Source organism: Sturnira hondurensis, unplaced genomic scaffold (genome assembly GCF_014824575.4).
Source record: "Sturnira hondurensis isolate 20B ecotype Veracruz unplaced genomic scaffold, ASM1482457v3 Scaffold0004136, whole genome shotgun sequence".
In the NCBI taxonomy this organism is placed as follows: domain Eukaryota; kingdom Metazoa; phylum Chordata; class Mammalia; order Chiroptera; family Phyllostomidae; genus Sturnira; species Sturnira hondurensis.
In genome coordinates, this window is record NW_028076767.1 from 34087917 (window position 1) to 34114019 (window position 26103).

The following is a 26103-nucleotide window of genomic DNA, read 5'->3' on the forward strand; positions in this document are numbered from 1 at the left end:
GTGGGGTAGGAAAACTTGTATGTTCCATAACTGAGGTTGAATGGTAAGAATCTGGCGGAGATCATAGCATTTCCCCCTAATTTTTGGTGTGTAAGTGCGAATGCAGGAAGGGGTTGACTAATCAGGATGAACTCCGCACCCCTTCTCTTTGCCACTTTATTTTAGATTGCTAGATAAAAGCCACGAGTGAGCGAGTTGACGATTGCCAATTATTTCATTTTGAAGGTGAAGAGGAGGGGGAAGTGAGGGTGGAACCAATTTTCTTCTGAAATACTTCTGGGCTGTGAGTCACTGGAACAGGAATAACAACCTTCCCTCCCCTCTTTACTCCTCTTAGTTTTTCCAATCCTGTCTGATAGTAGTACCAAAACACCTTTCTTAAAGTTTGTTGTGTGCACAGAATAAAAACTAAATATATTGCTATTACCGCTGATCTATAGCATATTCAGATAAGTTGAGTAGCTATAGCTAATAGGCCCATTGCAAGTCTTGACATAGCTTCAGCAGATTAAGGAATGTTAACCTGGGTTGGAGTTAAGAAAAATATATGTCAGGATAGAACAAATATATTAATTTATCTTAGGAGAAAACAACCAAAAATTTTTTTCTTGTAGACATGATTAGTAAGTTTAAAGAATTTGATAAAGAGGAAACGAAGAGCTATTTTCGGTACAATATAGATCCTTAGAGTTTCCAATGTGTACTTGATGTCGTATCTTCATGATTATTATTGTTGGCTTTTTACTGTATCATGAATATTTCCTTTTAGTTTAATTGTAACAATAGAACTACAATGCTTGTAAATTAGGGCAGCTGAAATAAGAATTAAAAAAATTAGATCATGGAGTTCAAGTATAAAACTGGTTTACTTCAACAATGTGGCAGACACTGTAATTCTGAAGGAGAATACTGCCCTGGCTTAATGGTGAAAAATTTTGTATATGGATAGCTAGGTTCCAGTTGCTCACCTGTAGGAAAGAGGATTGATTGCCTCGAAATCCAGTGCAGTCTGGAGAGTAAAGTGCCCATTCATTTTGTTACATGTTATGTGACAGGGACTCAGCGTCTTTACAAAGAAGCCTTCTGTGTTTACCAGAGTCTTGGTTACAAATTTCTGTAGGTTGCGAATAATTTAATTTTAGATAGTGTTACTTTGAGGTTGCATTGACCTGAACTTTATATTGTTAGATTACACTACTTAACAAACTTGGAAATTGATTACTATATGAACTTTATCCAAAAAAGGAGCATTACTAAACATTACTAAAAGTTACTAGACTTGTGGTATTGTGGTTAAAGGAAATGGTTATGATGGTTTCCAGAAGAGGAAGTGAGAGTAACATCAAAAGTGATTTGGGTAGTTGGGCAAAATACCTTTTTTTAAGTATTCACTAAACATTTTTATAGTAAGAAATGCACTAATACTTTACATATTCCACCTTTATAAATTAAGTAAGATTAAACTGAATTCTAGACATTTGAATTTTTATACTCCCAGTTCACTGCTTTTTCTCAAAGGCATATTTTCTTTCATTTCCTGTTTTGAGAAACTTCATGCTCTTGTTTTAATCGAACTATCAAAAATGTTTAAATGAGTTGAGTATAATCATATCAGAGTGTTGAATATTTTGAGTTACTGAATTGTTGTATTTTAGCATTTAACACATAGTTATAGTTTGTTGAGAAATATTTTGTCTACCTTGCCTGATTGTGCAGTGAGAGTGTTATTCGTTTTTTTAAAAAATATATTTATTTATTTTTTAGAGAGAGAGACAGGGAAACACATCAGTGTGTGGTTGCCTCTTGTGTGTACCCCCTCCCCCGCACTGGGGAACCTGGCCTGTAACCCAGGCAAGTGCCCTAAACTGGAAATGGAACCAGCAACCCTCTGGTTCAGAGGCTGGTGCTCAATCCACTGGGCCACACCACCAGGGCTCATTTTTGAATCACTAGTATAATAGTAGTAATTACCTACCCATTTTACTCCAAAGCTATGTTTTAAAAAACCAGGTGCCTATATTTGTATACAAGGATTTCTGATACCAAGAATTAACGAATTAGACACAGCCTTACTATGCCATGTGACCAGTGCTTTGGCTTTTTGCCTGGTCCATGAGGCCTTCATTTAGGCCATGTTAAAGTGGTAATATAATATCTACTGTAAATATTTAACATATATAAATGTATATATATAATATATATTTAACATATATAAATGTGTATATATATAATCTTGCTCTAGTTTTAATAATAGTAGATTTGGGTTTCTCTCCTTGTGTAATTCTGCATACAAATACATCAGATAGATTTGGAATCTTTCAGCCTATGTAGAGGTGTCTATAAGACTGGCGGGTCTTCCCTGCTGGCTAGGGATTGAAACATTTGTTCAAAAACCTTGCCAAAAAAAAAAATGAGTAAGATCTGCTTATCCTGTGTTTATAAGGTTCGTGCTGTCTGCATTTTTATGACAGTATAAACCACATAATCTTTTCAATCTCAGCCTCTTATAGTCCTCAAAAAAACCTTCTACCATATACTACATATCTGCCAATCAGTTATCATGTTTTAATTAATGCATGTGTGCATTAGATTGTCAGTCAAATCTGATTACTTTGCTCTGTTTTAATTGGAAGTGTGCAGTGGAATATTTTAGTGAGTATACAGAATGGAAAATACTTGCAGTGACCTATAATCAAGAATAGTATGCTTTAGCCCTAGCAACTCAGTTGATTGGAGCGTGGTCTATACAACAGAAGTTGTGGGTTTGATCCTGGATCATGGCAGATACGTACATTGTGGGTTTTATCCCTTTTTGGGGATGTTTCTCTCTCACATCAATGCTTCTCTCTCCCTCCTAACTGCCCCCCCTGCCCTGTACTCTCCCTCTCTTCTCTCTCTAAAGTCGGTAAACATGTCCCTGAGTGAGGATTTAAAAAAAAAGAGTAATGTGCTTTAATGCTCATTAGGGGGAAAGTAACATGGTTTACTGAAAAATGCTTTCCATTTTTTTAAAAAGAATTTCATCAGTTGGAAAATTTTTGAGATCTTAATATGCACAGGTTATGGAAACATTTTTAAGTATTTTATTTAATTTTAGAGAGAGGGGAAGGAAAGGAGAAAGAGTGGGAGAGAAACATCAATGTGTGATTGCCTCTCATGTGCCCCCTACTGGGGACCTGGCCTGCAACCCAGTCATGTGCCCTGACTGGGAGTCAAACCGATGACCCTTTGCTTCACAGGCCCGTGCTCAATCCAATGAGCCACACCAGCCAGGGAAAATTTTAAGGCAGTTGTCTAATCAGGGATATGGGAACACATGAAGGAGGATTTTAGGGGAAGGATGTGAAAGTGGTAGGTAGTTTTACATTTAAATATATTTGTTTTTGAATTATTTAAAGTTTTACTTTCCATTAAAAATATGTCTTCCCTTTTCTAGACCTTACGTAGTGATTTTTAATATTTAAGTGTACTTGTATATCTGTTAATGTGGCATGGCAGGCAGTGTGGTAGTGGTGGTAGAGAATATTGGACCAGAAGTTAGACCAGCTTTCCAATCTTCAGCCTGTCACTGAGAATTCTTTAAAATTGAGTAGGTGTCTTGACTCCTGTGAGCTTCATTTCTCCTCATTGGTTAAATGGGAGAAAGTAACTGTGACTGGAACACTAAAGTTGATTCCAGCTCTGATTATGTTATCTTTATAAGTTCATTGTAAAGTAACAGGGTAGAAGTTATAGCTCATTTTAGACAGTAACTGAGCTCAGTTTAGTTTTCCATAATATGGGATAGTTAAGCTCTGCCTATTTCACTAGATCATTTGTGAAGATAAAAGACTATTAACAATGTGAAAGTTGTTTAATAAAATGTCTAAATGTAAGGTAGTATTTATTTAGGAGTCTCAGCAGTCATTTTGGGCAGCATGTGTATTTCTGAAATTTGACTGCAGTTTAGCAAACACATCCCCAGCTTCCAAAAGAAAACATTTTTGCTGAGTTTTAAAATACTTTTTGTTATTTATGCTTTCTTGTTTTTTCTCTTCTTTTCCTATACCATCACCAACATGAACTTGATAACTCTGTATACCAAAAAGGTCTCAGTCAATATTTTTTCTGTTGTTAAATTTTTATCTCAGCTGTATAGGGCAGAAATGACCCACCCAAACCTTTTTTTACATGGAAGATTTTTACAGATTTTAGCACATTTTTACTCTTTGATTAGAGCAATATTTTTTCTTCCATGGCCCTTTCCCCATGATTATGGGTGCATTTATTTCATGAGGAAAAACACTAGTGGAATAGCGTGGTAACAGTGAAAGTTATTAGCGGGTATCTGCTTATATAATGGGGAAAAAGGATGCATATAAGAGGTGCAGTACATGGCAAAGGGAGGGCGTCCAGCTTCCAGCCTTCATTTCATGTTATGTGGCTCTTCATTTAGAATGTCATTTTTCTCTGTTGATCAGTCAGGTTCCAAGGATTGGATTGTGGCACACTCTAGATTAATAAATTATTATCACTGTCAGATTTTTTTTATCCCAGTGGGGTTTCATTATGAAGAGTCTTACACATTCAGAATAAGACATTTTCTTTCCATAAATCTGAATTTAAATAATATATTTTTTATTTAAACAACAAATCTATTGTGTCTGTTTGTAACTTTATTTTTTATTTTTTAATCCTCACCCAAGGACATTTTTTTATTGTTTTTTTTTTTTTTTGGAGAGAGAAGGGGAGGAAGGAAGGGGGGTGGGAGAGAAAGGAAAGAAAGGAAGAAAGAAACATCAGTAGGTAGGCTCCCTGACCCAGGATTGAACCTACAACCTAGGCACGTGCCCTGACTGAGAATTGAACCCACAACCTTTCAGTGCATGGGATGATGCTCCAGCCAACTGAGCCACACTGGCCAAGGCTGTAACTTTATTTTTCAAGGAAGCTGCTTGTATAAATGAGGATTTGGTCATTCTTGTTATGCTGGATGGTAGGTAAGGAGAAAAACACTGAAGGAAAAAAAATTTTTTTGTGGGGGCAACTTTGCCCTCAAGTCTCCCTGTCTGCCATGGATGAAAGTAAATACTACCAAGACATGATCTGCTTGGGGAGGAGTGGTGGCCAGTTTCTCAGAGGAGAAAGGCTGGGAGCCCCTTCCTTCAGGGGCTTTTATTGGGTTGTAATACACAGGAATACAGGGCGGCAAGGATCAAAGTAGATAACATTTCAAAGAAATCTGAGGGCTTAGTCTGAGTCAGTGTCTGTCAAATAAGGGGGTTGCAGAAACTTTGGGGGACATACTCATTTCCTGCTCAGACCCTGAACATGTGAATGAAACCACTCTTAGCAAAGCAGGTTTCACAGATTTTTAGGAATTCTTTCTAATGCCTGATGATCCCAGATCCTGCTCTAGCAAGGCAAGGAGCTGCACCACCTCCCCATCACAGGTTTTCAGGCTTAATTGGATTAGAGCCAGGAAGTGCTTCTCCCAGAGGACATGGGGACTGGGTTATGTCAGAGTAGCAGGGGCGGGGGCATGGGGGACAAGGGTCCATTGTTCCCTTTTAGTTGCAGCCCCCCCTCCCACCCTGAGTCCTTCCATGATGGCATCCCAAGTGATTGAGTCTGGCTTAGGTTGCCCCTCCTCTGAGGGGTCTTACCCATCTCTGACTTCCAACCATGCTTTGGGGGCAGGGTGAGGAAACCGAGGCAGCGTTTGCTACCAGAGACAAGCTTTTGTCTCCTGCGGCTTGCATTCTGGAGGTTGCTCACTCATCCTTAGCCATGGTGGGTAGTTACAATTCCTGAAACCAGTCAGAGTGGTCTCCAACAATTTTTAGTTTTCGAAGTGGCAGTGATAGGTTATCTTGTGTTTTCTTTGTGGAATTGCTAAGTAATTTAAATATTAAATTTTCTTAATAATTACAAAAATAGCATACTTATTGTCAAAAACTAAAACATTACAAATGTGTAACTTCAAAAATTCTCTGCCTGCCTATACCCACTTTTAAAAATGAGCTGTATGTACATATACCCTTTTCTGTACAATTGCTGACATGTACCATGAGTATTTTTTTTCCATGAGTATTTTATTATGATTAAATTAAGTTCTTTGAAAAAAAATAGAAGCAGCATGGTGCAGTTTACATAAAAATGAAATTGATGTTCTGATCATTTACTTCTATGCTTATATTTCACGAAAATAAAAGCGGTGGATTTACTTAGCTAGTAGCTACATCCAATGTTAAAAATGAGGCCCAGATGAAAAAGTTTGTTTGAGTTGAAAGTTCTTGTCCTTGCTGGTTAGGATGATTGAGAAATCTAATTCATATTCTTTTTTTTTTTTTTTTTTTTGTAGACAGAGAGGGAAAAGGAGGGAGAAAGAGAGGGAGAGAAACATCAGTGTGTGGTTGCCTCTCAAGCACCTCTACTGGGGACCTAGCCTGCAACCCAGGCATGTGCCTTGACTGGGAATTGAACCACTATGGCTTGGTTTGCAGCCCGCGCTCAATCCACTGAGCTATACCAGCCAGGGCTAATTCATATTCTTGTTTGATAATTTACTAGCAATGTTAATATTAAATATAATTTCAATAATGATTTTGGGTCAGGTTCATTAGATGTACATTTTGTATGTTACGAAGAATTAAATAGTTTCATCTTTTTAAGTGTAATAAAAATAATCCATAATAAAAGTTATGCCAGATGTTATTTAATGAGTTCTTGCTATCTGCTAAGTATTTGGAAGTCTTTATTTGTACTACACCTGTGATGTAGTACCTATTTTATAGATAGAGCAATTAAATTATAGTGGTTAAGTAATTTCCCCAGTTCTTACTTTAGAAAATAAGAATTTGGATTGGCACCTTTCTTTCTTGGGTCCTGAATCTGAACTCTTTTCATTATTTTTGCCATTAGATTTATATTCATTAGTGAAGTTTTTGTGGGAGATACAAATTTTTGAAGACATAATAATGTTAAAGAAATAAGTAATTATATTATAGAAACAACTTTCTTCTTTACTGTAGATTACTTTTGTTTGAACTTTATATGGATCTATATGAAAACACTAAGGTTATACTATCTATATCAGAGTGATTATTAATGGAAACTTCTGTTTAGCCTTGTGATCTATTAAAATGAGAAGTAGTTTAGAATTAGGAATATTAAAATTCAGTTTAGTCAAACAATTTTGGGAAAATATATTTACTTTTCATATTTATACATTTTTCTTTGTGATTGTTTTTAAAATTTAGTCTTTGACATAAATATGCAAGCTGAAATACTAACCATATGAGTAATACTAGAGAAAATAAACTGGAAATTTTGCTTAAATTGGGAGAAGAACACATATAAAGCAGAAAGGAAGTTGTGAACTGAAAAACTGAAATAGCATTTATCTTACTTAATTTTAAGGACATAATGCAACCATTTCCTCACTTTGGGATGTTTTGTTTTTAACTCTTAAATTTTGGGTATGCTTTCACTCATTTCACATTTTGAATTCTAGTCAGATGTTAACAATTTCACATTGAATAACCCTGCAAAATGAATGTAAGAAATGAAGTTAAGGGAGCATGCCTAGTAACTTTGTTTCTTTCTGTCTTGGATTTAGCAGAATTAGTAGTACCCTTTTCTTGTCCCAGTGTGTGTTTTTTTGTTGACCGGTTTTAGTATTGCCTTTATTAGTAAATGTAGTAAAACCTCCTCAATTTTGACCATATTAGAAACTTTCAATACTGTATTTAGACTTTGATAAGTTTACTTCATCTGGCAGTGATGAGAAAATTAATTATTTCTTCAGATATTATACTGAAATGTTTTACTTGAGTAAGTCATATCTGATAAGCTTTTGAATTGTTAGTTTGTAAGTGGGGTGTACATGCACCACTTTCAGAGGAACCTCTTGTTTGAAGTAGAAGAGCCTTTACTGGCAAATACTTTCTTAGTGCATAGTTGATTAGAGTAGATACTGAACTACAATAAAACTGCATCTTTAAAACTATTTTATAAGTCTTATGAGCTGTTTCAGTTAGTTTCAAATATTTTAGGTTTCCTTTTCACTCATTCATTTATTCTTCATTTATTGAATGTCTTCCTGGATATGGGGAAACATACTTGTACATTAAGGTGCAGTTTCCAGTGCCAACAAGTCCAGTGGGTGAGAGTGACATATAGACATTTAACTAACTGTGCAGTGTTTAAGTGTGGTTGTGGAGTCTTGAGAAGGGAGTTAAAAATTCTAGTCTGTGGGAGATGGGAGGAAAAGATAGTTATATTTGTGTTGATTTTAAGTATGAGCACAAGCTTTAGCCAGGCAAAGACAAGGAGTAGCCAGTCATTTAAGATTCCAAAACTTTTATTCAGTAGATATATAAAGATACAAAAGAGGCCCTGGCCTAGTGGCTCAGTTGCTTGAAGTGTTGTCCTGTACACCTAAAGTTTGCGGATTTGATTCCCCATCAGGGACCATACCTAGGATACCAGTTTTGGGCGAGTGTGGGAGGCAACCCATGCATGCTTCCCCCTTTGTTTCTCCCTCCTCTTCCTCCCCCCCCTTAAAATCAATAAACATATCCTCCAGTGAGGATTTAAAGAAAAGATACAAAATACACGTTACAAAATACTGTATTAATGTCTAATGTCCTCTTTGCAGGCATAAAGCCTCTAAACTTTATTATTTTCCATACTTGCCGTATATCCAATAGGTTGAGAGAGCTAGTAGATTCTAGATAGATTCTGATACTTTTAAAACTTTGGATAAGTTATTTAATCTTTCTGGGTTACAATTTCTTTATTTTTAAATTGAGACCAGTGGTTCTTAGTCAGGTATGTGAAATATATAATAATTTTGAAAGATTTAAAAAAATACACACATCTGGATCTTGACCCAAACATACTGAGTAAGAAAAAGCCCCTGAAGTGGTTCTGATGTTATGAATCATTAAAATAAGTAAAATGTAAGTTATTACTACCTCTGATTTCTTTCTGGGATGATTAATTGTTCACTGGTGATTTAATTTTGTTTTCTTGGGTGTAGCTAAATTTCTGGAATGCTGGCTGCATGTATGCTTTCTCCTAGCTAAACCATCTGTATGGTACTTACTTGATCTCAGCTTCTGGTATGCTCCAATTATACATATATTTTTTGTTCTCTAAACTATGCTCTTCTTATTGATTCTTATTCTTGCAGTCTTAAGCAATGCCTAAGGTCATATGGGTTGTGATCTACTGGACTCTAGATAGAGTTCTTAATTATTATAAGTATTTCCTTTAACAGTAGTATAATTTTATCTGTCACATTAAATAGTTGTAAGTTTTTTGAATTGAACTGGAAATTTAAGTGTATAAATATTTAAATTTGCTTTCAATACTAGAATTTTAAATTACAGTATTTTATGCATTGTGAAAGCATTCTGAGTCAAGGTAAAAGTAAAACATAAATAAGGTTTTGGGGTGGTGATTTTTTAAAATGTGGTTTAGATATAATTCTCTTTATTGTATGGTAAAGTAGGGTTGTAAGATTCAGGTGCAATTTTACCTCATAGTCTTTCTTTTTTGGGAGGTGGGGTTGGGAGAGAGAAGTACTCAAATTTTATTTAATTGTATTGGTAATATGTTACATGTTTCGATTTAGTCTTCTTGGTAAGCCTGTCATGCTGTATTAGTCTAGAATATATTGATAATTAGATATAGTAGTATATATCATTTTCTTAAATGTGGTACTTTAAAAGGTGATACTTTTAAGAATAAGAATAAATATTATATTTTTATAGTATTGTAGCTGTAGTAGGATCAGATAGTCTTTCAGTTGTACCAGCTGCAGGCTGTTCTTAAATAAGGTTGTCTGTGGTTGCTTTACCTCAAAATGAAGTATCTTAATTTTTCAAAATGAAAAATGAGTTAAGGTGGGGAAGAAGAGTAATCTTTATAAACTGAGACATCTGGTTAGTTGGAATTTTGCTCTGCTACTTTAATGTAGTAGGGAATCCTTCTTAATTGAATTATTAAGTATGTCTCTTTGCCAGGATGTATTTATATAGATGTTAGCTTTTAGTCAAGCTAACTTGACTAAAGTTATTGTTTAGTCAATAACTAATAACTAAAGTTATTGTTTATTTTTTTCTTTTTTGCCTCAGTATCCCCCCAAGTGTCTCTATTGCATTAAGAAAATAAATCAAGTAGGTCGGTTTCAGAAAAAATAAAATTGGGCCTAGGACTTAGTGTATAGTATCTATGATCCTTGTATTTATTTACTGGTAGTTTTTGAGTGATTGGGGTATGACAACAATACACATACTCATGTAATAGGCCTAAAAACTTTTTATTGTAGATTAAAATTATTATTACCTATTTAACAGGTGAAAAAACTGAGACACAGAGAAGTAAAATCACTTTATTATAGTTACATAGAAAGGAAGTGATTGAGCCAGGATTTGAAAATAGCCTATCTTAGAGCTCCTGTTCTCAACTACTAGGTTAAACTTTTTTTTTAAAGATTTTATTTATTTGTCTTTAGAGAGAGGGGAAGGGAGGGAGAACAAGAGGGAGAGCAACCAATCAGGTGGCTTTCACCCTAGCTGGGAACTGGCTTGCAACCCAGGCATGTGCCCTGACCTGCAACATTTTGCTTTGAGGAATGAAGATGCAACTAAGCCACCCTGGTCAGGGCCAAACTCTTATATAAGTATAGGAAGTTTGGTATGTTTAGACTTAGGGTAAATGAAGGAATATGTGATTGGGAGAAGGAACTGTAGTTATTATTGCTAGTTCTGAATACTGTGATAAAGACTATTCTGTGATTATACTTGAAATTTTTAAAAAAATTATTGATTTTAGAAAGAAACATCGATTTGTTGTTTCACTTATTTTTGCATTCGTTGGTTGATTCTTGTTTGTGCCCAGACCAGGGATTGAATCCATAGCCTTGTCTTATCTGGTGATGCTCAAACCAATGAGCTGCCTGGCCAGGGCTGTGATTTTTCGTATGAGACTTGTACTTGGGTAATTATAATTATTACAGCGATTATTAATAGCAGCTAACATTTTTAAAGCACTTAGGTGCCAGCCCCTTTTTTCAATCTGTACATTCTTTATCTCTCTTCTAATCCTCACAATGACCCCATGAGGTAAGTACAAATTTCTTCATTTATACATGAAGAAACTGAGACCTAGGTTATGTTATGTAACACAGTTGAGGCCGTGTGGCTAGTAAGCAGCGAAGATTGAAACCCAGTCAGTCTTATTCCAGAGTCTGTGTCCTTAACCTTTATGGCGGACTGTCTCCCAGTTTATTGTGTTTAGTTATAGCTTACTGAGCAGTGTGGGGGAAAGGGAAATCAATTCCAAGGAAAGGAGATTATACACCATTTATTTTTCCATTGAAATGAAATTATATTTGTTTTCAGTGTAAGAAGGAAGAGCTGCTGAATATGTATTTTTACTTACCTGATTAAATCCTTATATAGTAAAATTTGTAATCATGGGAAGTAGGTATAGTAGACTATCATTTTTATTATTTGTTAATCACTAATTAGAATGGATAGCTGATTTTTTAAGTAATTAGAATGTGAAAGATAGTATATGTCATAAACTGAACATAATTTGAAATCACTTTAAGATTCTGCATTATCTCAGTCTTATTATGAAACTTCATTTTTATTATGTCACTGATGTGAGGAAATGCTAATCTGTAGTTATTCTTATTGGGATAAATTCTTCAGTTATGTAGTTCTTAGTTATTCTTATTTTATAGTGTAATGTTTTTGGAAGTGGATTAATGAAAAGGTTAATTTACAAGAGATAACTAGTCTTCTGAGGAAAAGTCAGATATATTTTAATATTTATGATGTTGAAATGGAATTTACATAGAAGCCTTGTGTCAGTTTCATTAAAGATTATGAAGTTCTAAATTTCTTAATGTTAATTTTGTTATATGTAATTATGTGAGAATTTGCAGAGTTCTTACTGCATTCCTATTTTCATTTGGAAAATATAGGAATGTTTGCATTGATTTTCTAATTTGGCTTGGAGGGAAGTTAGGTGGTATTTGAAAAATAGTTTCTATTTGAGCTGAGTGCAAATCACTCAATAACGATTTATTCTTATTCTTGGCTACCATTTCTTTTTAAGGTATGTAAAATTTCACGGTTTTGCTCCTATTTTTATAGTTGCATGTAGTCTTTATTTTTCCTTCCAGAGATATTTTAAGTTGATTCAGAAAGAATACCATGAAACTGACATGGTTGTACCCTTACACAATATTTGAATATATATGAGTAGTAGAAACTCTGTGACTCTATTGTATACTACAACTTGCTAATTAGAAAACCTTTAAAATTGTAGCACCATAAAGTTCTAATCTTGTTTTGGTATTCATAGTCTGCAGTGCATAAGTTCTCTACTGAAACGTATGTTATAGCTTGACCATTGTTTACACGTAATTTTCTCTCTTTTTATTACAATGCTTCCCCAGCAAGGACAAGTTTGGAAGGTTTGCAAAGCTTTTCACCTTCCCTCTGCCCGCTTGCCCGCTTTCAGATCAGTTTCATGTTTCATAACTTCTCTTTCTGCAATCTACAACATGGCTATAGTAAACAATGAAAAAACATCAGATTGTAGTGATGTATTTTCTCATATATAGTAGAGTAATAAAAATTTTCAAAGGACACATCCTTTTTAAAATGCAATAAAAAGTTAAATAGGAATGTTATAATTTTAGTGATTCCCTAAGAAATAATGTCTCATTAGCAAGCAGTTAATTAAATGTCACATTATGAAACAGTGAAGAATATTGAAGATTTATTCTATATTGCTAAGAGTTCAGATAAAAAGTTTTTAATAGTAATAGTAATACCTTACATTTATGTAATGCTTTACAGTTTAGAGAATGCTGTACTGCTGATGTGGTTGAAATGTAAACATTTCCATTTGTTCTGTGTATACATATATATAGAACAGATGTAGATTTATTGTTTGAAATGCTGCTGGTGTAATGGAAAACACTGCTGGAACTCAGATGTTCAGAGGAACAGGCAACACACTTTAGTACTGTAAAAACAATTTTAGCAGCTTCCAGTTCTTTTGAACTAGGGTTCTTGTATTAAAATGTTGATAGTGAACAAGGAAAACATTTTGGAAAAGATATTTAAACATAAGCTTTTATTGTATAACATTTAGAAAAAAACATTTTTAGTATTTTACCTAATATAAATTTTGTAATATTTTATTAGCTTCAGATGAATACAATACTACCTCAAACCAAGAATTTTTTTTTCCTTTTTCTTTTCTTTTCTTTTTTTTTTTTTAGGTTTGAGCTTTTTCCTTCACTGCTGTTCTGCGCTAACTGCTTTAAAACTTTCCATGCATTTTTTTTCAGTAGAAGAGCATCTCTGTACTGTCTCCCATTGCATATTTCAGCTGTGACAACCCCTGCACTTTGNTATAACATTTAGAAAAAAACATTTTTAGTATTTTACCTAATATAAATTTTGTAATATTTTATTAGCTTCAGATGAATACAATACTACCTCAAACCAAGAATTTTTTTTTCCTTTTTCTTTTCTTTTCTTTTTTTTTTTTTTAGGTTTGAGCTTTTTCCTTCACTGCTGTTCTGCGCTAACTGCTTTAAAACTTTCCATGCATTTTTTTTCAGTAGAAGAACATCTCTGTACTGTCTCCCATTGCATATTTCAGCTGTGACAACCCCTGCACTTTGCCTATTCATTTTATCACCTGCTCACCAAAAGCAATAAATATCTCTCAATTCTGATTACAGATTTGCTATTGTTTCTTGTTTTTAAAGGGATGCATTTCACTTTTTTTTATCACTGTTGTTTTATAGGCATGTGGAGACCCCAAGGCAAAACCCTCCTACCTTATTGACAAAAATCTGGAATCTGCTGTGAAGTTCATAGTCAGAAAGTTCCCTGCTGTAGAAACCCGCAACAACAATGTAAGTCATCTAAATTTTTGTATTACTTAGTTTTAGCTGTCAAGGGAAAGTAATGGTCAGTAGAATTGTTAAAGTACCTCTTATTCATCTAATTCTTTATATTTTGATGTGCAAATTATGTATACTCATTAAGGGTTTTTAGAGATAATGTTTGCATCTCTGAAACTAGAACAAATGACTGAGCTACAATGCCATTTTTTTGTGCACAACATAAGATCTTAACTTCTTATACACTTCTTCCCTTTCAACTTGCAATAGAGTAAGGTAATAGTTATGTATATATTCCAAATATTTATATGACTAGTTGGGGAGTTTTTTCATATAGTCATAAATGTAACTTTGTTTTGATGTTAGTCTTCATAGAGCTTGTATTTGTTATTAGTAATTAAGTTTAGTTTTAAAATATATTTGTTCCTTTAGTATTTTTATAATTAAGAAACCCATTTTTGAAATTTATTAACCTAACAAGGTGATGGTGTTAAGATCTTTGTTATCCCATATTACTTTTCTCCGATGAAGTTTTTTTTAGTATATTGAAATATAGTCATTTTCAGAGTTTTCCTGATTTGAAATAGTATACCACTTTCTCATGGCTCATAACATCTCTGTGAGCTCTTCAGAGAATCTTAAGAACTATATATGTGAATTTCCATCAGAGTAAACATAGTTCAAGAGTATGATGTGTTTTCTTCAAAAATTGGCAAGATTTGATTAAATATGTAATCACTTTAATGACAGTAAAACTTTTGTTAAAATGTAAATAAGGAATGTTTGCTGTTCTTGATTTGCTAGGCAAACTGTTCATAATAATGCTGTTTTTCCCCAATAATTTTACTTCCCTTCTCAACTTGTGGCATACAATTGATTTTTTCAATAACAGCTTTAGTGAGATATTTATATCATACAGTTCAGCCATTTAAAGTGTACAATTCAGTGTTTTTTTGTACATCTGTAGAATTGTGCATCTAATACCACAATCAATTTTAGAATATTTTCATCCCCTCCCCCACCCCTGCCCCCAAAGCTTGGACCCATTAGCAATCACTCCTGCCAACCCCTAGCACTAGGCAAACACTGATCAACTTTCTGTCTGAATGCCTGTTCTGGAGCTTTATATAAATAAAATCATATGATGTGGTTTTTTGACTGGCTTATTCCACTTAGTGTAAGGTTTTCAAAGGTTATCCAAGTTGTAGCATGTATCTGTACTTCATTTATTTTTATTGCCCAAAAATATTACATTGTATGGCTATATCACATTTTTTAAAATATATTTTATTGATTATGCTATTACAGTTGTCCCATTTCCCCTCCACCCTGCACAACCTCTCCCACCTACAGTCCCCCCCTTTAGTTCATGTCCATGTGTCTTAAGTTCTTTAGCTTTTGCATTTCTCATGCCATTCTTGCCCTCTTCTTATTTATTTTCTGCCTATCATCTATGCTCCTTATTCTCTACCTTTTCCCGCTTTCTCCTCTTCCCACTCCCTTGTTGCTATCCCTTCTTGTGATCTCCATTTCTGTGGTTCTGTTCCTGTTCTAGTGGTTTGCTTAGCTGTCGTTGTTAATAATTGTGAGTTTGCTGTCATTTTACTATACACGTTGTTTATCTTCTTTTGTTTTAGATAAGTCCCTTTAACATTTCATAATATAAGGGCTTGGTGATGATGAACTCCTTCAACTTGACTTTATCTGAGAAGCACTTTATCTGTTCTTCCATTCTAAATGAAAACTTTGCTGGATAGAGCAATCTTGGTTGTAGGTCCTTGTCTTTCATGACTTGGAATACTTCTTTCCAGCCCCTTCTTGCCTGTAAGGTCTCTTTTGAGAAATCAGCTGACAGTCTGATGGGAACTCCTTTGTATGTAACTGTCTCCTTATCTCTTGCTGCTTCTAGGATTCTCTCCTTCATTTCAGTCTTGGCTAATGTAATTATGGTGTGCCTTGGTGTGTTCCTCCTTGGGTCCAACTTCTTTGGCACTCTCTGAGCTTCCTGGATTTCCTGGAAGTCTATTTCCTCTGCCAGACTGGGGAAGTTCTCCTTTATTATTTGTTCAAATACGTTTTCCACTCGTGGCTGTTTCTTTCCCCTTCTGGTACCCCTATAATCTGGATGTTGGAACGTTTAAAGATGTCCTGGAGGTTCCTAAGCCTCTCCTCATTTTTTTAAATTCTCATTTCTTCATTCTTTTCTGTTTGGTTGTTTCTTTGTTCCTTCTGGTCCACTCCATTGATTTTAGTCCCAGTTTTCTTCCCATCAATATTGGTTCCCTGTGCATTTTCCTTCATTTCACTTAGCGTAGCCCTTATTTTTTCATCTAATTCACAACTAAATTCAACCAATTCTGTGAGCTTCCTGATCACCAGTGTTTTTGAACTGTGCATCTGATAGGTTGGCTATCTCTTGGTCACTTAGTTGTATTATTTCTGGAGCTTTGATCTGTTCTTCTGTTTCAGCTTTTTTTGGTCTGGTGATGCCTGTCACATAGTAAGGGCCGGAGCTTTAGGTGTTCACCTGGGCAGGGCAACCCAGTTGCTGGGTTGTGATGCTGTATGTGGGGGTGGGGTTTGAGAGGGAACAGTGGTACTTGCTCTACTCTCTGCGAGTCCTAAGTCTCTTCTGCCGCTTTCCCCAGGTAAACTGGGCCCTTCTGGTGCTGATTCCTGGTGGGTGGGCTTGTGTATGTTCTAGGACCCTGTGGGCCCCTCCAACGAACTCTCCTGTGAGGCTGGGAGTCTCTCTCTGCACGTCATACCCCCAGGTGTTTACAATCGGTATTTTGAGGCTTTATTTCCTGGCGCTGGGACCCTGGGTTGTGCAGTCTGTCTTGCTCCCCAGTTTATGTGCACGCGAATGTGGGACTGCCGCCAGGTCAGTCAGCTGCCTTGCGTGCAGTGCCTCGCTTCACAATTGCCACCTTGCTGGGTCTGCCTGTTGCCACCCCACGCCCAGGGTCTTCCAGCCACTGCCCGTGTGCCTGGTGTCACCACTCCTTGCATCGACCCTTCTTTGCTTGGCCACCGGACTCTGCCCCCCACCTACTCGTCTGGATGAATGTGTCTATTTCAGCTCCTTGGCTGTCTCACTTCCATACAGTTCAGTTTTCTGTCACTTGTGGTTGTGATTTTGTTTATAAATTTTTGTTATCCTTATTTTGGTTGTGCGAGGAGGCACAGTGTGTCTACCTATACCTCTATCTTGGCTGGAAGTCCTCTATACCACATTTTAGTTATCCATTCATCAGTTGATTGATAATTCAAGTTTTTTTGCCTTTTTGACTATTATGTATAATACTGCTATGAACATTTGTGTAAAAGTTGTGTCAACATGTTTTTCTTCCCCTTGGATATACAGGGTTGGCAAAAGTAGCTTTACAGTTGTGAGTATGCAAAACAATGGTTTACTGTGTTGTTATTTACTTATTTTCCATAGAAACAACTGTAAACCCACTTTTGTCTCATTGTATATATGCCTAGGAGTGGGGCTGCTGGGTCATGTGGTGATTCTTGTGTAACCTATAAAATCAATTTTAGAATGTTGAATGTTACGACCGTAGGATTTACTCTGGTTGTCTTGTTTGGAGACTTGGAGTTTTGTCATAGGGCCTTTACAGCTATTCTGTGTCATAAATGCTATTCTGTTATCTTTTATCTGCTTAGGTACTGTGTCCTGGGAATTTGTGAGGTTTTGTGATCTCAGTTTTGATCTGGGCCTGACAGAATTCATGTGAGAAGTTCCTAGCCAGCTTAGGTTAGGAAATAAGAAATGAGGAGCTCAGTTTTATTATTAATATTTTTAATTTCATAGGTGTAGTTAATGGAGGTTCAAGGACTGGTGATAATGGTAGGATCAGAGATTAATAGCAACTTTCAGATTTCTGCCTCCTAAGTGCGCTGAGGAAATAGTATTGATATCACAGTAGATTTTTTCCTTCTTATTTTTGGATGTGACTACTGTATAAATATGTGTCACAGAGTATGTTTACTTTATCTCAGGGGTCAGGGAAAATTACTGGTTTAGCACTACTTCTGTTTTGATTCATGTCGTACTAGCACCACTTGTCCCTAATTTCAAAAATGGCATTCTTCATGAAATGAAGAGTGTTTGAAAAATCCAGGAAAAAAATTTCTCCAAGTTTTTAAAATAGATCCTTACAGAAAGACTAATCATATTTTGCAGTCAAAGTTGTTAGTTCTTGATTGTTTATTTGGTAAATGCTCCTGCTCCCATACTTTTCAGTCCCATTAGAAGCTGTGAGCCCATGGGTGTCTGGTATACAATAAAGGACGGCACTGCAGACAGATAACAGGGTTGCTGCCTAATGTGGGCTCAACAGTGATGATGTTGGGCTCTGTGTAGAGTCACTTTTACTGTCTTGCTCAGGCCTCTTTGTGACCAGATATAAACTTCTGTGCCTCCCAATTTTGGATTCAAGGGAAGTCTGAGCTAAGGAACTCTGTATTTTATTAACAAGAAAATACAGTTTTGCCCAAGAAATTTTAAAAGTCATTTTAAGCTATTGTTCAGGTGTAAGTTAAAACTATTTTATGAAACTTTTTTTCTTAAAATGTTTAAACTCCATTCCCCCCTATTTACATCTAAAAGCTAGCTTGTAGTTTATTTTAATTTTTTAAAAATATTTTACTGATTATGCTATTGTCCTAATTTTTACTCCCTTGTCCCCTTCTACCAAACTCCTGCACTCCCTCAGGTAATCCCCACCCCATTGTTATGTTCATGGGTCATATGTATAAGTTGTTTGGCTACTCCATTTCCTATACTGTAGCTTACATCCCCATGACTATTCTGTAACTACATATTTGTATTTCTTAATTCCTTTACCTCTGTACCCATTTCCCCCTTCCCCTTCCCATCTGGCAACCATCAAAATGCTCTCTATATCCATGATTCTGTCTCTGTTCTCCTTGGTTACTTAGTTTGTTTTTTAGTTTCAGTTGCTTGATAGATATGTATTTATTGCCATTTTATGGTTCATAGTTTTGATATTCTTTTTCTTAAGTAAGTCCCTTTAACATTTCATATAATAATGGTTTGGTGATGATAAACTCCTTTAGTGTTTTTTTTTTTGTGTGTGTGTGTGTCTGGAAAGCTCTGTGTCTGCCTTCGATTCTACATGATAGCTTCACTGGGTAGAACAATCTTGGCTGTAAAAGCAGGGATCTCCCTGCTTTTCTTGACTTTGATTATTTCTTGCCAATCTCTTCTAGCTTTCAAAGTTTCTTTTGAGAAATCAACTGAGAGTCTTAGGGTATTCATTCCCCTGTAGGTAACTGACTGCTTTTCTCTTGTTGCCTTTAAGATTCTCTATTTTTCTTTAACCTTTGGCATTTTAATTATGATGTGTCTCAGGGTGGGCCTCTTTGCATCCATCTTGTTTGGGACTCTGTGCTTCCTGGACTTGCATGTCTATTTCCTTCACCAAATTAGGGAAGTTTCCTTTCACTATTTTTTCAAATAGATTTCCATTCCTGCATTTTCTCTTTTTCTGGCACTCCTATAATGTGAATGTTGGAATGCTTGAAGTTGTCCCAGAGGTTGCTTACACTATCCTCGTTTTTCTGGATCCTTTTTTCTTCTTCTGATTGGTTGTTTCTTTGCTTCCATATGTTCCAAATCATTGTTTGATTCTCGATTCATCCACTCTACTGTTTCCCTGTAAATTGTTTTTTATTTCCGTTAGTGTATTCTTTGTTTTCGACTGGGTCTTTTTTATGCTGTTGAAATCCTCACTAAATTCTTTGAGAATCCTTATAACCAGTGTTTTGAACTCTGCATCAGATAGATTGCTTATCTCCATTTTGTTTAGGGCTCTTTCCGGAGTTTTGATCTGTTCTTTCATTTGGGCCATGTTTCTTCATCTCCTCGTCTTGGCAGCCTCTCTGTGTTTGTTTCTCTGTATTAAGCTTAGAGATTCCCAGGCAAAGCTATGCTGCTATGACTTATTTTCTTCATAGTGTGGCCTAATGTAGTAGGTGTCCTGTAGGGTCCAGTGGCACAGCCTATTACCCAAGCTGCATACTCTGAGGAATGCCCTTTATGTGTGCTCATTATACCTTCCTCTTGTAGTTGATCTTTGATTGCTATTGGCAGGTCAATGGGAGGTATTTACTGAGGCCAGTCAGCTATAAGGACTGGTTGTGAATACCGACCACCAACTTCCACCCTCTGTGGAGGATCAGCTATCAGGTGCAGGGTGGCGTTGCTCCAGTGTAGTCTGTAGCTGCCCACTGAGTGTGCAAACTCTGAGATTTCCGAGGTATTATAGGCCAAGGTCAACCCCCACCTGTGTTATGTATGCCTTGGGCCACCCTGCCTGAGTTGTAAAGCAGTCTGAAGTGCCTGCTACTTGTCCTGGGTTTGGAGATTTCCAGGGGAAGCCAAGCTGTGAATCTAGCCTGGCTGCTGCTAGGGCTGGGCCTGGGGCTACTTAGCATAAAGTACAGGGGCTGGGGACTTACTGAGGCTGCTGTGGCTTGAGAGGATTTAGGAAATTGTGAGGCATAAGCTAAGACCATTCATGTGGTTTACCATTCATATGGTAAAGCCATAGTTAGCAATTTGGGTGAGCATGGCAGTTGGGTGGGAAGGAGGAGTCTTGGGGGATCTCCAGGGTGGGGCAAACAGTGTTAGCCAGGTTGATGGAGTCTCAGATATGGCACCTGCCTGCTTTGTGGCTCTGTGGCTCTGTGCGGGAAGGGCTCAGCAAAGAGACAATGACTTTTTCCTGCCTTTTTGTCTGGGACAAAGCTGTCCCTCGGCTCCCATCTTGATACCAGACACTTCAGTTCTCCCTGTATGCAACTGGCGCCTTTCAAACTGCTACCCTGATGCTGGAGCTCAGATAGAAGTGAGTCTGTAAGTCTGTGTGTGGATTCCTTAAAGGGAACTGCTTGGGACTGCAGAAGTTTCTTCCACCAACTCAATCCTTGTTGGTTTTTGTAGCCAGAAGTTATGAGGACTACCTTCCTGGCCCTGGAGGCCTGGGCTGGGGGGCCTTTTAGGGCTAGGACTCCTTGCTCCCAAGATATCCCTCCTGAATTTTTATCTACCACAGATGCATGTGGCAACAGCCTGTTTTGTGTCTCTGCCTCTCCTGCCAATCTGGATGGATATGATTTCTTTAATTTTATTGTTGTCAGACTTCCATTCAGCTTGATTTCTGACAGTTCTGAGTAATGATGATTCTTTATTTTAGTTGTAATTTTGATGTGGTTTTGTGAGGAGGTGAGCCGTGTTTGCCTAATCTACCATCTTGTTGGGAAGACTAGCTTGTAGTTTTTGAAACAATAAAAATATCTGGCACAAAACATCATTATGGATATTGCTTATTGTATATTGTAGTATAAATTTTTAGATATGATTGCCAAAGTAATGGGAAAATGATATAAATTATTGTCCTGTATGTGTTGAATCAGGTCCGAGCCCCATAAGGATGAATACATTGTTAGTGAGACTGATGCTGTAAGAGTAATGTAAGGATTCTGGCTGAGGTACAGGCTATTATTGAAACTATTTGAAAATTAAGTTTTTAAACTTATAGGGATATTTTGTGTTATAGGTATTATCTCCTCTCTCAAGGAGTTATAAGGTACTATAATAAATTATATTTTTAATTAAGTAACCCACAAGGTCACTCAAGGAAAGAAGAGAATAAAGCAACTCTAAAACTATTACAATTGGCAGTAAAGTTGGTTCAGGGACATAGTGTTAGAGTCTGTTTTTAAATACCAGATTTCATCGCTAGTGCTTGGCACACAAGAGGCACCTAAGAAATGCTTGGTAAGTGAATGAACCAACTTCATATGCCTTAACTTAGCTAGCTTTCATTTATTCAAACATTGTCTTAGATTTATGTTAGGATTCAAACTTATTGATGCTTTTTAAACATTTTGTTATGTTATCAGTTAAAAAATAACTATACTTTGTAATAGAGCTATACAAATATTTCTCATTAATGCTTTACTAAAAGTAACATAGAAAAAGAATGAGTCCTTGCTTCTTAAAAACATAAATGTATATTTGGGGTGGGTTGGTGATATTGGAGATGGTTGTAGATAGGCCCTTGACACATGCACTGTGGTTTAGTTCCGGGTTAGAAGGAAGGGGTGAGGAAGCTAACCTGCAAGTTAGTCTCTCACAGGGCATTCTTGATCGTGTCATGGCTGCCATACGGTGGTTGTATGCTGGTTAAGAGGATGGACTTTGGAATCAATAATCCAGAAATTGAGTCCTGATCTTTCCACTTCTGAGCCAAATGATTTTGGGCAAGTCATTTAACATCTCAAGGCCTTTTTGCTCTTATCTCTAAAATGGTGCTAATACTGATCTCAAGAAGCAGTTTAATATCTCCTAAAGCACTTAGCAAATTTGTGTGACAGTTGCTTTTGAAAAACTGGGAAGGCATTATTCATATTACCTCTCTGACTTTTTTTATCTACCTTACTGGCTTTTATTCTAGGTGCCCTTTAACTGTGGTTTTTACATGACCTTCCTCCTTCCCTGCCAGTTTATTTGTATGAAAACATTTACTTCCATGGTTTCAATTAAGTAATATGTTATTGTGTGTCTTCTAGATCTGAATTCCAGCTACCCTTTGGATGGTTCCACATCCTAGTAGCAAATTTTGTGTCCAGTATTGAACACATGATTATCCTGCATTACTTTAGGGATTTTTTGTTTATTTATTTATTTTTTAATTTATTCTCTGCTTTGAGCCATCAGAAAGTCATATGACTTTTATAAAACATCAAGGTGGTCATTTAGGGCTTGCCAGCTTTAATATCATATCTCTTGAATTTATCCCCTTCAGGTCTGTGTCTCCTTATGGGACAAATGCTATGACATCCTAAACTGTTTTTCTTTTTTTAAGATTTTATTTATTTATTTTTAAAGAGAGGGCAAGGGAGGGAGAAGTAGTGGGAGAGAAACATCAGTGTGTGGTTGCCTCTTGTGTGCCCTCCAGTGGGGACCTGGCCTGTAACCCAGGCATGTTCCCTAAGTGGGAATCAAACCAGTGACCCTTTGATTAGAAGGCCAGCATTCAGTCCACTGAGCTACGCTAGCCAAGGCCTAAACTGTTTTTCATGCCTCCTAATTTACCCTCTGTTGCTGTCTCTCTTCTCCCTCTCCCCAGCTTCCACAAGGGGAAATAGAACTCAACAAAACTTTCTCTGTGATCACTCACATCTGTTTCCCTAGACTATGCACTCATCTTTGATTCCTTGTTATCTAGGACATTGTAGGCCAGCAAATAATACTTCTGTTTTGAAAGGATTCATCTTGTAAAATTATGTGACAGGGAGTTTTGTGTATATATAAATATCTGTATATCTTTACGCACACACACAACACAGTGGGCAAATGTAGGTTTACAGTTCATATGGAAAATAATACAGTAATTAATAAATAACACAAGATCAAACTGTTTCACGGACTCATGACTGTTAACCTACTTTTGCCCACCCCTGTATACGTGTACACACACACACACACACTCTTCTCCAATGGAAATTTAAAGAAATATTTGGTCTTACTCTATTAAACTTGCCAAAAATTCAAAGAATTTTTATACAATGAGAGCTAATATGTCAATATTCCTTTAAAAAGTTATCATCATCATCAGCTAATTACTCTTCTACATGTAACAGTCTTTAATTCAAGCTTGAATAAACAATAAATAAAGGAATGAACCCCTCACTAGAAGATGTAAGTGATTCTTTTTGATACATTTAAAAAGTATTTGAAATAGGTCAAATGCTGGCAGGGGATTGTATCAGCATTAATGACCCTACCTGAAATTGTTTAAATTTTCCTTTCTTTTTAATATTTCCCAGAATAACATGAATACATGGTAGTGAATCAAATAATTTAGGATGCAAAGTGAGTGTATCTCCTAACCACTCTTTCCTACCCTAGTCATGTTCCTTGGAGAGAACTTTGTTTTTTCAGTATTTCTGGAGGTTATCTCCAGAACTGTAAGGACTTTAATTATTATTATGAGTATATATTCATTTACCAACTTTAGACAGTATCTATTCTTTGCTATAGAAAATGAGGATTTAGCTCATTAAATTTCCTCCCATTACTTACCCTGTCCCCTTTCCCTGATGCTGGTTTTTTTTGTTGTTAATATTTTTGGATCATTGGTTACTTCATTTTAAAACTTTTGAGAAATAAAGTTCTTTATTTTTATATCCTCACTCCTGATAATTTATACTCTTATGTTGTCAAGATTGTTAATTATATCTTTTGGTTTTGTAATCATAAATGTTCTGAGATTGAATTATATGCTGATTCTAAAAATAAAAAAAACTTTTAATTATTCTAGTAATAAGAATAAAGATATGAGTATTGTTACTACTTCATTGTCACACTTTGGGCTTTCGTATAAGTGTAAAAATAGATTTATATATTTATAAGTAATTGTATACTATAATATATTAAAGAGAAATGAATTCTTCTAGAATATTTTATGGTTAAAGTTGTTTCGTAGGTACAACATAATTGTCTAGAATGACAACAGGTCTTCAAATAACGTCATTTCCTTCAATATCATTTTGTTACAATGTTGATGAAATGCCTTAGGAACTAAACTCTTGTTTATGTTAATTAGCCTGTGGTAAATTGGTTTTGTTACACATCAATTTTCTTAAAATCACAGAACCTATTGACCATGGTAAGTAAGGACTTACTGTACAGTTATGTGCCTTTATAGAATTCTTAAATTTATCCAGCTTAATCATTATATCATCTTTGTGCAAATTTTTTTCTGGCACCTACTGTCCTATTACCATGTCTTCTGATTCTCCTGAGGACAGTTTGGGTAAGACTGCTGGGTAGCTTTCACCCTGGGACATCATGGAGTTTGGGAATTTGCTGAAATTGTGTACAGAATTTACGTATAAATGTATTTTTCAGTTTTCATCATTCTTTGGTTCATATGATCACAAAACATCTGTTTTAAAATCAGATAATTTTGTGAATCTTCTATGTATAGTGGAACCTCAGTTCTCGAACTTACTTTGTTCTGGAAAACTGTTCAAGAGGCCATTTGTTTGAAAATTGTATTTCCTTATTGCCTGAGAGACATGTGACTGACTGTTCATTGTGACTGACTGTTCATCACTGGTTATCAGTATGAAAGGTTGGGTCAAGAATTGAGACCTGAAGTTTGTTAGACAGCTAAGACATTTTCTCCATGAGCAATTTGGTTGAGAACCAAGACATTTGAGAACTGAAGTTTGACTGTATTCTCTTTTTTTTTGTTTATTGTTATTTGGTTACAGTTGTCCCTATTTTTACCGCTTTGCCTTCCTCCACCCGGTCCATCCCCCACTCCCACAGTCAGTCCCTGCACTGTCTTCCATGGGTCATTCATACATGTTCTTTGACTAGTCTCCTCCCTTCTTTCCAGCATTATCCCTCCGCCTCCCCTCTGGCTGCTGTCAGTCTGTTCCGTGTTTCCATTGTCTCTGATTCTATTTTGCTCATTAGTTTATTTTGTTCATTACATTATTTTTTTTTAAGTGAGATCACCTGGTGTGTGTCTTTTGAAACTGGTGAATATTATGCTAAGTTTGACTGTATTTTTAACTAAACAAAACTATAATCATAACCATTTCAGCTTATGGATGTTTTCTGTTTTCCTGCAGTCTGCCAGTGAGCATTATACTAGGGTTTCACAGTGTAGCCCCCAAGGAGATGCATTCCTGGCATTTGCATTCATCTTTTTTTCAAATTTGCTAAAGTTACATCTTGCCTCTAGTGATAGTTTTTTAGCTATATTTCAAACAGTTGTAAATAGTCCCTTTGGTTGAAATGGTGATTGTGATACCTTTTACAATAGCAAGAGATGTTACCAATACATTCTGATATATATAGATACATGATCCTATATATATGATCTTATATTTGTATGTGTATGTGATCATATTCATATAATTCATAAACGTGATCATAAAAGATGTATAAATATATAAATGTATATTTATTTTACTTATATATTTTTGGGGGGGTAATTTCTTTGAAGGGGCTTTTAGCCACTTTGACTTGGTACCCTTTTAGCATGTTATCTCATTTTTCACAGGAGATTTGGTCTTACCTCTTATTAGATCAAAAGTTGTTTTGGGTTTTTTTTTTGCTT

The 26103-nt window shown here is 35.9% G+C and overlaps 1 protein-coding gene across 5 annotated transcripts in view; it reads left to right on the forward strand.

Moving 5' to 3' along the window:
- The window catches only part of NCKAP1 (NCK associated protein 1), a 102610-nt gene that overhangs the window by 694 nt on the left and 75813 nt on the right, over positions 1 to 26103 (forward strand). For 2 of the 5 annotated variants that reach the window (XM_037044330.1, XM_037044331.1), the window contains exons 2-3: positions 12461 to 12478; positions 13829 to 13939. In XM_037044330.1, coding sequence (XP_036900225.1) covers positions 12461 to 12478; positions 13829 to 13939 — 129 coding nt within the window. Of the gene's footprint in view, positions 1 to 24; positions 44 to 12460; positions 12479 to 13828; positions 13940 to 26103 lie in introns of those variants that run through there. The other 3 variants (XM_037044332.1, XM_037044333.1, XM_037044334.1) reach the window with 2 other exon arrangements.